Genomic DNA, 12628 nt, shown 5'->3' on the forward strand with positions numbered 1-12628 from the left:
CTGTAATATTAGCATGAGTTCACTAAACACACAGTCTGTATGGATGGCAAAAAGTTTAAATCATGAAAGGTTTTTGCATTTAAATTGTCAGAAAGTTGACAGTTCTACAGGTGATTTTGTCCAGATGGTCCCACCTAATAAAAACTTGAGCAAAAAGTCAAACTCAACCTAAAATCCAATCCAATAAAATCCAGTCAGTATTTTACTTTAGCCCAGTTTCATCATATAAAATATATATACGTGAAAGAAATTACAGATATAGTAAGTGCTTTTTCTATTTAAGTACAAATCATGAAATCAAAATAAAAACAACGCAGTATGCCATTGGGTTAATGGCTAAATAAAGGCCAACAACAAAAACAGCAACTATTTAATTGCACGCTAGCGTATTGACCAACCCATTTATTTACTTATATATTTATATATAATTTTAGCAGCTTTGGTCCTCCGTAGTGTAGTGGCCTACATACAGTACAGTGAGAGTGTCAAGTTTCTGATTAACTTTGGAAGTCTTAAAAAAAAAAGAAAAACGTACATACAGATATATTGTCAGAATCTATGACCAATATTTAAACTTTCACTGGATTTTGCATTTGGAAAGGAGATGATTATCTGGCAGTCATTGCAATCACTGGTGTAAAAATCACAAGACGCTCTGAATTAAAACCACGTCAGCAGGACATTGTGAGCCAACAGACCAGTTTAATATTAATTTATATGATCCATTTAGACCAAAAATACTAATCATAAGGCACCCAGCTAGAATGTCCCTCACATACCATCTATGTACATGCCAACAACACAGAGAAACTGAGTGGAACTCCACAATTGACTTCTTTTACCTCTTTTCAAGACATCCTGTGGATCGTCCGAGCGAGCTTTAGTCCGCATCGGTCACGGTTCAGCCAAGTCCAAAACACCAGGAGATAACATACACTACCTCATCCCATCACTGTCACTACCCAGTGCTCCAGAAAGAGAGGAAATATGAGCGAGCAGCAAAGAGAAGTGAGATCAGAGCTGCTGCTGCTGCTGTCACAATGCTGCCGTTTGTTTCACAGACAGACAGACTCGGACAGAGAAATCTGACTTCAGGAGTGAGCCGTTCCCACTCACAACATTCTCCACCCAAACACAACAACACAACGACAACAACAAGCTCTATTCAGCACATCATAGAGAGGGAGACAGAAAGGACAGAGGGAATCGCTGTTTCCAGACAGCCGATGAAACTTTCACAGATTTTCCAAACATCACAAAAATAAAATGTGAATCAGAGGAATTCTTTCAATTCCATGTAGGATTACAAAATGTACTTGTAAAACTCAAAATCTTACCGCTCATGACAAAGCAATGTTTTATTAATGAAGCAAAAATGTGTGTAAAGGTTTTGCTGTGCTGCTTCTGGGAGACAGAGAGCATGGGGTGTGCAAGCTGGGAAAAAGTGAGAGAGACAGACAATGGCAGTATGATGATAAACAGTTTCCATTAAAACTTCATTATGAAATGGACGTGATGTACCATGACGGGGCTTATGATGTGGCGTATCGAAGATGAGAGGCAGGGCGGTGCTGGGGAAACGAGCGACAGGCAACGCAAACAACCAAAAAAAAAAAAAAAGGAAGAGAAGAAGAACGCTCAAGAAAGGGAAAGCGTGAAAGATCAAGAATGTTAAGAAAGTCAGAAAAAGTAAAAAAGGAACGATCAGAAAGGAATGAAAGAAGAAAGAATGCTTAAAAGAAAGAAACACAATGAACGAAAAACTGAAGTAAAGACAAAGATCAAATGTGAAGAAAAGAACAAAGAGAAAGAAAGTTCAAGAAAAAAAGTAAAGGAAACATGAAGAAAGTGAAAGACAAAGACAAAGTGTGAAAGAAAGATCAGGAAGAAAGGAGAGAAGCAAAAGATCAAAGTAAAAGATCAAAAGAAAGACAGACACATCAAGAAGAAGGAGAAAGAAAGACCGATGGAGAAAGAAAAACTGAAATAAAGACAAAGATCAAAAATGTGAACGAAAGAAAAAGGAAAAAGAAAGATAAAAACATGAAAATGATCAAGAAAAAAGAAAAAATGATCAACAAACTAAAAGAAAGAAAGAGAAGTCGTGTCATCTCAGCTCTATCTGTGTGTGGCATCGTTACAGGAAGTGTGTGTTTGTGATGGGACTGAAGGGCTGTTATCACTTCTGCAGCTGATAGAAACGAGTGGGTGGGGCTGTACAGCTTTCAGCTCCTCTGCGTTGTCTGCAAGCTCATCTCTCTTTAAAGGGTTACTCTGCTTTTGAATTTTAAACAGACAAATATACAGATTTACACCATGAAACTACAATCTCAGTCTTATTTACACTGAAGTATATCAGCACTGAAATCTTTGAAACAAAGCTTGTGTCCTCAGATACAGAACTGGAAACAAACCCAAAGTAAATAAATCAAAAGTACATTTAAATCGAGTTTAAAGAATTAAATAATGGCTGAAAGAATTAAAATAATGGCTGAATACTGCAGTTCTGTGGACAATGTCTTGCACAGTCTACCTGGAAACCATCTTTTTATCAAGGGATTCTTTCTGTCATTGGTTGTTTCTTGGTGGTTATAATCCGACTTGACAGTCACCATGAAAGAAAGAAAGCTACAGCTAGCCCTACCTTCCTATAAAGTGGAACAAACCATAAAACAGTGGCAGTGTTAGCTAACTGAATACTGACTAATATAAGAGGTATGCATGTAGGTTCATAAACAAAATATCATCCGTAATCTCAAATGCTACAAACGAGCATTTGAACCACACAAAAGCCAGGTCTGTTGCAAACATCACTGAGCTGAAACTCAAAAAACTAAGAAACGTGAGGCTCACATCACCTTGTTAAAAAAGGGATGGAACATGTGACCTTTAACCCCTATCTGTTTCCTGTCTTCAGTCTGTATGTGAGATCAGGCAGTTTGGTGGGTGAGCCTGGTGCTGTCAGCCAAAACTACCATCAAGCAGCAAGTTAAACACAAAACATACGAGAGAACGCTCACGATGACTCATGACGAGTCACTACTCTGAAAAATAATCCCAAGTTCAGTCGTGTAGTTTCATCCTAACTGTGTGTGTTTGCAGCGCAGTTGTACTGGAACTATCTTGAGGACTGATCTAGTCACCAGGCTCACACAACACACACTTTCAATAAAAATATCTGAACAACATGCAGTCAAATATACAGTTTTATCTGCAAAGGAAAATAAAACTTGCAAAATCTTTACATTTAGATTTCATTTAGAGTACTTGAAGAAAAAAAAAAACTTACGATAGAGTTTTATTGGACCCATATTCTTGAAAAGCAATAAGAGTATCACTGGTGAGTAGACTCTTCAGCGATACAATAGAAGGACTCGTTCCTTTTGTTGCTTGCCCACAAATCCCCTGGAGAACGTAGCAACTACTTTGCAGTATTTTTTTCTGGTTTAAAAATTCATGTCACTGTGGAGTGGAGTGGATTGAGAGACTGTGCATCCCTCTAACTGCTGATTCTTATTATACGATAAAAGACAATTTATAACAGGTCAGACCTCACACCACACAATAACCCGTGAAGCAGACAATGTGTGCTAAACAGACTGGTTCTTATATAGCACACCGTACTCAGACTACAAGCCTCATTCTCACACACATTTATAGAAACTCTTTCTTCTAGGGCTTTCCATCTAACACTCACACACATTCACACTCCGGAGAACGCATCAGGAGCAGCTTGCAGTTCAGGAGCTTGCCTAAGGATATTTTAGCAAGCAGACTGGATGACAACCTGCTCTTCCTCCTGAGCCACAGCTACTGATAACCGCAGGTTTATAACATTGCACTAAAGGCATGCTGGGTAATGCTGGCTAAGCAGACTGGTGCTCTGTGCTGCACTCAAGAACAGAAAAGATAGATTTAGGATCTAGAAAGGAGAGCAGTTTTTCAGTTTGGCTTCATTTGCTGGACTTTCACTGTGATCGGCCACTGATACGATAAGACAACGAGCTATGCAGAGCTAACGGGTGCTTTTACATGAGGGCAGACTCATTTGTACCACAAATACAAAGTAAGTCTGAATGCAGTGAAGTGCCAGGTGTTGACTTTATTTGAGAACAGCTGCAGTAACCTACAAGCGGAACAAGCAGCCTCCTGCAGGGCAGCCTGAGAGTCGATTATTTACTCATTTTATTCATGATTTCTTTCCTTTTTTTAAAAAAAAATTATGATATTTAAAACTTTTAATAATCTACATACAATTACATCAATATATCATTTAACCCATATCAAAGCCCATTTGTAAAGCAATAATCCCACTGACCCTGAAGAACTAAATGCTAACTAATACCATCTTAGTTTATGAATACCGAGCTCAAAGGCTTCTTTTTTTAAATTTGCATGCAGCAGTGGCAGATTTGCAGACTTGCAAGTTACCACAAGGTGAATTAGGCGTCTATCAGCCAACAGGAGCCTGTAAAAGAACCGCACGCCATCGTTTTTGTTCAAAGAGACTAAATGCGGTGCAGATCAGAGGCAGCGAGAGCTAAATACAGGCCTGTCAAACTACCTCAGGAGAGTAACAATCAGACGGCTGTTGTCCCTCCTCTTTTTTTTTTAAAACATGCACTCATTTCCGATCACTTTTTTTTTTTAATGCAAAATACTTTAAAGCTGCATTTCTCACATAATAGGAACAAAATAAATGCACTCAGATGAGCAGGAAGATGAATGAAGCTCCAACAGTAGTTCAGGGAAAGTGACTCAAATCACTGTTCCTCAAAGGCTACCAGCACAACTTCCTCACTCGTTACAGAGCATTTCCTTATTTCTCTGGCATGCAAAGAGACTACACACAAATACACACATACTCAATTCTTTTTACTGCCTTTACACAACTATTAAGGTTGGATTGACTTCGGTGCTGCGTTACGCTGGAGTATTATTACCCATTCAGCTGGACAAACTGAACCCCAGTGGATTTAAATTGTGCATAAACAGGAGACTGCGGCTAATTTACAGGATACATCCCACCAAGCTGACTTAATTATCTGTCATCCTCTAACAGTCAGCATGTGGAGATGACAAACGATAGAAAAGATGCTTCTGTGGTTTGGAGTATTCACACTGCCTTCAATTATAAGCACAGCTCTGGGCTTCAAAGCAGTGTGGCTTCCTGATCCCAAGGAGGACAGAGGAAATGAAAGCTGACCACATTTTATGTATTTATTTTTTTTAAGCATACTTTAGAGCAAAAGAGCAACCGTTTCTGTGTAGAGAAGCATGACTGTAAGCAGTATTGAAACTTGATGAAGCCAGATTGCTAAAGTCTGTTAGCATGAACGGAAACGGATCCAGCACCGTGACCGAGGACAAGTCGGGTGGGAACATTAGGACCAAGAGGTCGGACCTGTTGACAGAAATGATGCAGAAAGCCAGACAGGTTTAAAGGATCCAAGATTTAGTTATAAAATGGGTATAAGAGGTACCATCAAAAAGTTTAGAGACTGCACCTATTAAAAAAAAATAATAATAATAATAATAATAATAAAATAAAATGAAATTAATATCGAAACTACACAGCCATTCCCTTCAGGGTTGGATGCAGGTTATGCAGCAATACACCACTACCAGAGCTCCTGATGTCTTACCCTCGATCTGAATGTGACTGTGTGCATGTGAGCATTTGGGACGAATGCTTGATGACCTCCACTGCGTTGCATGGAGCCAAATCTGGTGAGCAGGGTAGGTGGCAAGTAAATTTTTGCAGACAAAAAAGGCTTCCAGCACAGTCCAGGTCGTTTGGTCCAAATGTTCTTCCCCAGATGCCTTTGGAATTTGGAAGCAAAGGGGTAATGTGGGCTAACAAATACATGATTCATCAACTTGGGAATATTCTGAATGGTCTTTAAATTGAAGCACGAGTCGTAGCTCTTATCCACAGTGATGCAACTCAGGATTAAGGTTGGTCTGCACAAGTTTAAAGTTCAGGGAAAAATTACTAACGTGCACAGGTAAGAAATTCAAACGGGTCTTTCAGTGAGTGATCCAAATACAGCTGGAGGTAAGACTACCCTGAAGAGGACAGCAATCAAGTTCAAGTTGGGCATGAAGTGAAACTGGACGTGACAAATGAGGGAGAGGGCAGATCTGGCTGAGAAACAGAGGAACACTGGACGCTTACAGGCTGGAGACCCGTTATTAACACTGTAATAACGAGTAATTGTTACAAGAGTAACAATCTGATGAGATACTAAATTTTCACTCACTGAAACCGAAACACAACCTTATTGGGAGGGGCTGAGTCCCAACAAAAGTCATATTGTTTGCAATTCCATTATGATGCTCTAAATGTTTCAGTTTAGTGTGATAAAATAGCCAAGCGGACGTCTAGCTATAAATACAGAGCCCTGTCTCAGGTCATGAAAGGCCACGTCCTAAACTTCAGTAACCAAATGGATTATTAAATTAAATTATACAAAATCAGCCATTGAAGAGTTTTCATAAAGAGTTGGACATTTTAACACGGGAGACTATGAAGATTGAATCACTTTTGGAGCCAGCCTCTACTGGCCGTTAGAGGAACTGCAGTTTATAGTACTTCCACACTGGCTCCATTATTCAGTCCCAGATGTTGCTACCTGCTTGTGCATTCAGTTCAAATGAGTGAATGAGTGAGTTCAAATGCACTGAAAATCATGAATTCTTCCCGATGTGACATCTGAGAGTGGATCGTTTGTTTGGTCTTCTCATTCAGCCCATAAACTGAAGGAAGCTGAAGTCAGAGCAATGAAGCCATGTGCCATTTTCCTACATACGTCAACCAAACTTCTTTGTGTAGCTACAGAAGATTCTGGCAATTATCAAGCACCAGCTTCGCTATTCTCATCTGCAAGCTACATTGGTTTTTGCAAAAAGCTCCTGTTATAATCTGGTATAGTTATACAGCACTATATAATGTATACTCAGTCAAACACCTCCCTCGTAATAGCCCAGCCTCAGTAATATCTGAAGGCCTGTTGCATCACTTGATACATAATTTAATAAGAGAAGGTGTGAAGCACCAAAAGCAGCGATCAATACAGCCGACTGAATCTGACACAAGCCGTGAAAAATACAACAAGCCTCAACGTTTAAATGACTCCACTGTCTGAGGCTAAACTCTGCACTGTTCTGCCAAGAGAGTCGACAGCGGCGCTATGAAGTGTGCTGCAGATCTGCCCTTTTTGACGACAGGCAGGCAATTAGTCCTTCTGCTGCAATGTGGTTGTCAGTGGTCAGCTTTAGCCCAACACCCGCTGGGTCTGGACTATCTGCCAGTCCCTCCTTAGCTTAACAGCGTGTAGTAGTTTTCTTAAAGCTCCAGGCCAGAATAAATATAAAACACACACATAGCCATGCAAACACGCACAAAATGCCTACAGATGGTGTTCCTGGTATGCAAAACACCAAGAAGTGTTCTTGTCTGATGCTCCTGGTGCAGAATTTGAATATGTGAATGAACCAGGTTTTCTTTTTTTTTTTCCTCGACTGAAAGAAAGAGAGAGTGAGAGGAAGAGTATGAAGGTTGCTGAATAATGCAGTGAGCTACTGATGGTGTTGACCAGGAGCAGGCTGCAGTCTTGCTTTAGATTTGCTGTAAATCCCCCCTCCCTCTTCTCAATAACAGCAGTAGATAAACGCTGCTGCAGAGGGAAGCTCTGTGTGCACAAGGCACTTTTGTGCTCTTTTGTGGAATAAGTGGAGGGGATAATTCATGGACAGTGGAAAGCTAACACATTTCTCCAAGGTTTTAGTGAGAGCCGGACAGTTCCGCCTCTCTGGACCCATTTGGCCAAATGGGACTGACACACAGACCTTGTTTGTCCTGTATGAATGAACTGCAAATAACGGAAACTCATGGGTAAATTCCTACCTGATAATGAGATCCCCAAGTAATTTTACTCTAGTGTGGACTGAATGAGAGCCCAGGTTGAGGCCTTGGACCTCCCGCAGGCTGTTGCAGACCTAAATCAATATAAACGGATTTCCTTCCCAGAAAAGTTTTCCAAGAATTTTCTGTCCTATGACTTAAGACCCTTGTCAAGTTCAAGTTTTTCGGCAACTTTTCTTCTGGCACCTGCTCCATTATATTTCCTACTATTGATTGAGTTCAGGATGAAATATAGTACAGAGGGCTGCGGCCCAGACTTTTGGGAGTGGCTCTTCTAAATAATGGAACCAACAACCTTCAGTTTAGAGCATGACCTAATATATGCAATAGGGACCATTATTTAGAGAAGGGAAGTCAGGCTTATACACTAGTGATTAAGACCATAATCTCATTTGAAAAGTGTTTACTGAGGTCAGAGATGAAGAGAGAAGCAGGACCAGTTGCCCATAGATTTCTATAGTTGTTTTGTAACTTGATTTTTTAGAGAAGTCACCCCCTGCTGACCATTAGAAAGAATAAATGGAACTTTCACGCTGGCTTTGATTATAAGACGGAGATATTCTGTTTATCTTGTATATAAAGCAAACAAGTAGTTAAAACATGGACCCACCAACAAGATCAATCAACCAATAAGTTAACCTGAACCCACTCAATCTGAGCCACAGGAGGCCCTCCCCTCCCACTGCCTTACACCTTCTCAGGTCAGCTGCTTCAGTCTGGGCTCTACTTTTCTCTCAGTGTTGATTTCCAATTTCAGGAGAGGCTTCAGGTATGCTGGGGTCAGGCCTTCTAATAATCTAATCATGTACTGCAACTCCTGTCTTATTTACTAGACATCTTCGAGTCACCAGATCGTAGACTCAGCTACAGTCGGCCTCCTTCAAGTTACATTTTGCAAACTTACACTGCCATCAGATCCCCTTCTGACCTCTGATCCCTGCACTCCATCTCATTCATCCAGAGGTTTCTTCCCTTCTTCTAGAGGCATCTGGTTAACTTATTCTACAGGTAATAAGAGCAGCTATTTAAATAATTTGTGGAATATGGTAAATGGTCTGTATTTGTATAGCGCTTTACTTGGTCCTAAGGACCTCAAAGCGCTTTACACTATACACAATCATCCACCCATTCACGCACACATTCACACACTGGTGATGGCAGCTACAGTGTAGCCACAGCCGCCCTGGGGCGCACTGACAGAGGCGAGGCTGCCGGACACTGGCGCCACCGGGCCCTCTGACCACCACCAGTAGGCAACAGGTGAAGTGTCTTGCCCAAGGACACAACGACCGAGACTGTCGGAGCCGGGCTCGAACCGGCAACCTTCCGGTTACAAGACGAACGCCCAACTCTTGAGCCACAATCGCCCAATGTGTGTGGATGTGCTGTTATACTTGGTCTTGTGCTATGAAGCAAATGAAAAACTGGTAAAGAAATTAGCTGCTGATTAACCACTAAACACGGTGCTTGCAGCCCTAACAGCTCACTTTAAGTTGTCTCCAAGGAAAAGTGTTCAAAACTGCAGGTTTACGAGTGCTCTTTCTCCTAAAACCAAGACATTACTTTATTAAAATGAACATGACATGTATTGTTTTTTGATGTGGCAGGAACCACTGAGCATGCTCAGAAATGTGGCAGACACACACACACACACACACACACACACACACACACACACACACACACAATCTGATGCTTTCTCACAAGTACATGTGGTTTTGATCCTGCAAAGCTGACAGGGAGCTGGGCAAATTATCAGATATTCTGTTATCTCACACTCATGCCATCGCGCTATCCAGCCGAGGAGCTCAACAACATCTGCTGGCACCTCGCACCTTATCCCCACTCACCACTCCTCCCAGTCTGCACAGAACTGCAGCGAGTGTGTGAATTTGTGTGTCCTGTATCTGCTGGAGGCCGTCGTGCTAAATCTGCCTGCACTGATTCAGGCTGCGAGAGGAGCCAAGGTGAATTCGTCTGCAGGGCCGATAGACCGAGATAAAGACGACAGCCAAATGGAAAGTGTGGATTGTTAATGGGCAGTCATTAAAAAATATTATCATTCTTTAAAAGAAGAAGACAAAAAAAGTTATCTTCATGGTTGTCGATGTTGGACTGGATTTTGAATTTGACAAATGCAGCTCAATTAGAGAAAGTAGAGAAAGGCGATGGGGTGCAGTGCTTTTTCTCACACTTTAGCCACCTTTGAAGCCACCCCCACCACTCTCCACCCCAAACACAGTACTGTAATAAAATATTTATTTTTTATTCAATTTTTTTCCCCCCAACTTCTTCTCTTTTCCTCAAGCAGAGCAGAAGCTCTCGTTTATAAAATGGTCTGGAAGTCATCGACGTTTCTGTATCAGGCTCATTGCTGAGCATAGTCACCCCCCAAAGGCTCATTCTGAACCAGAAGACACTCTCAGATGTGATAATGACATTTAGGTAGATTCAATACAAACAATAACACAAAACGATGTGATAAGTCTGTAACCCCGTTTATGCCACCTCTGTTACAGCAATTCATTCTTTGAGAAATCCCTATTGCTCCCATGCTGGACACGTACCTCTCAAAAAAGAAAAAGAGTGTCCACAGAAGTATTTCAGTCATTAAAAACAGCTCAAAGTTCCCTTAATGAGCTGGACTTCACATATATGTTGTGGAAAAGCTGTCCCTTCACAGTGATTAAGGAATAACAGCACAAAAGTACAGACAGTTATGTGTATTTCCAGACAATGAGACCTTCAGAATATAATATTATAAAATACCTATTCATAAATTAACTAATACCATCTGATTGGATATTATCTCTTTAACCCGCCAACTTCCCAGTGCATTGTCTGCATTAACGAAAAGAAAATGGAAGAAACGTAACAACCAGGAGTTAAACTAGTAAATGACCTTGTCCAGTGACCAAAAATAAAGCACCTGCGTGCTGGAGAATGTAACATCTGTCTCCATCGATCTTTTCTGACCAATGATTTGGGACCCAAGTCCTAAAATATTGCCCCCCCAATGCAGCCCATGCTGCAGCGCTTCCTTGTGTGCTTTAATTGGCCCTACACAAGTGTCCTAGTGGGGCCAGTTGATAAATTGAAGCTGTTATGAATGCCAGCTGGCAGGAGACAAAGCATTTCCTACCTGAATTCAAGCCTTTTAAATCAAATATATCCTGGCTGCTAGAGCAGGTACATCCAGTGGTTAACAGTGGCTTCAAGCACATAAAGGTTTCTACATTTACACAAGTGGAATAACAACATGAGGCAAATCAGAAAGAGTCATGTGAAAGCTGATATCAAGTACATAGAATTTAGCAGGTGCAAAAAATAAATAAATAACAGTATTTCTAAAAAAAAAAAAAAAGATTACATTTTGAAGAAACCTGCAACAAGTGTCGATTAAACTGCCCATTAACTTCTCATTAAATTTATGCAAATTTCCCCACAGTAACAAACAGAAGCTTATTTTTTATTCGAGAAGCACTGAAGCGACAAGCTGTGCCTTTCCTCCTCCTGCAGGGGCAAAGAGCTCAGGCAAACCTGTGGCTACGGCACAGGGTGGCATCCAACCAGGAGACAGGACCGGGTCAGTGGTCAGATAGTGTTCCATTACTCAGAGCACCATGCTTCATTATTCAGTGCACACCAGAGAAATGAAGCCGTCACACACACACACACACACACACACACACACACACACACACGTCCCACAGCAACAGAGCTATTACAGAAGCTGCTCGAGGGGCATGTCCGTCCCATTCAGACTAATGACACATGGCACACCAAAAAGTTTAAACTCATCCACAATGACATTCAGTACAAACTAATTAACTTTATTATTAAACTGGACCGTTTTTGTGCCAAGGAGGCCACATCAAATCAACTATCAGAAGTGTTGCTTGTGACATTGACTTTTAGGGACAAAGGGGGCATTAAAGATCCATTAATGTGGTTCTAATAGTGCTGTATGTGCCCCGTCTCTAACCACATAATTTGGTCTTCTAAGAGTCAGAAAAGGAGATTAACCAGGCTGTGCTAATCGATAGCTATGTCCATCTTTCATACTTTGAATCTCTCCATCTAAGAGAACTGCCTTGTGTTTGGTCTAAACACAACAGGCCCAAGTCTGCTGACTTAACCTCGGCTGCTACTTTTGAGGGGTTTCGCGTGCAGGCAGCAGATATCTGAGCCAAGCTTTCCTTTTCACTGTAGCCGAATGCAGGTAAATGAAAAATGAACGTAAAGCTAAATCGAAACAGCCCATGATTAGCTAATGCATTACAGAAAATGACATCCCTTATATGTTTACCACACACAGCGTACCAAAGTGTGCTCAAAACCCAAGTGGTCAATAAAAGCCAGACTACAAGTGAATGACAGGCTTTCTGTTTCCCCCCGGCTGCAGCTTCTACGTATTCATATGCAGATATCTATATATCTATCTATCTATTTGCAGGCATCAGTCTCGCACATCTTAGGGCTTCACTTTTCTTCAAGCAATGTGATTTTTTTTTTTAAACTGGACCTCAGCACCTGCTGGGAGCACTTTTAAGCATCTTATTCACCAACTTCAAATCTATAAATTTTCTTGAGAAGAGGCTGCAAGTGACACAGAGTCAGATGGCACTTTCTAGGCAGCAGTTTGCAAATTAATACATGACTAATTATGCAGATCAGAGTAACAAATATTTCTGAAATTGC

At 41.0% G+C, this 12628-nt stretch overlaps 1 protein-coding gene across 3 annotated transcripts in view; it reads right to left on the bottom strand.

Moving 5' to 3' along the window:
- usp6nl (USP6 N-terminal like) overlaps positions 1 to 12628 on the bottom strand; it is a 101591-nt gene that overhangs the window by 48688 nt on the left and 40275 nt on the right. Inside the window, exon 1 of one of the 3 annotated variants that reach the window (XM_085251040.1) lies at positions 843 to 1133. The exons of the other annotated variants lie outside the window; for them this stretch is intronic. Coding sequence (XP_085107166.1) covers positions 843 to 891 — 49 coding nt within the window. The 5' untranslated portion in view covers positions 892 to 1133. Of the gene's footprint in view, positions 1 to 842; positions 1134 to 12628 lie in introns of those variants that run through there. 3 annotated transcript variants of the gene reach the window in all.

The sequence above is a fragment of the Mchenga conophoros genome, linkage group LG17 (genome assembly GCF_057382185.1).
Source record: "Mchenga conophoros isolate Kocher_MC1m ecotype Shallow Benthic linkage group LG17, M_conophoros_male_GT1.1, whole genome shotgun sequence".
In the NCBI taxonomy this organism is placed as follows: domain Eukaryota; kingdom Metazoa; phylum Chordata; class Actinopteri; order Cichliformes; family Cichlidae; genus Mchenga; species Mchenga conophoros.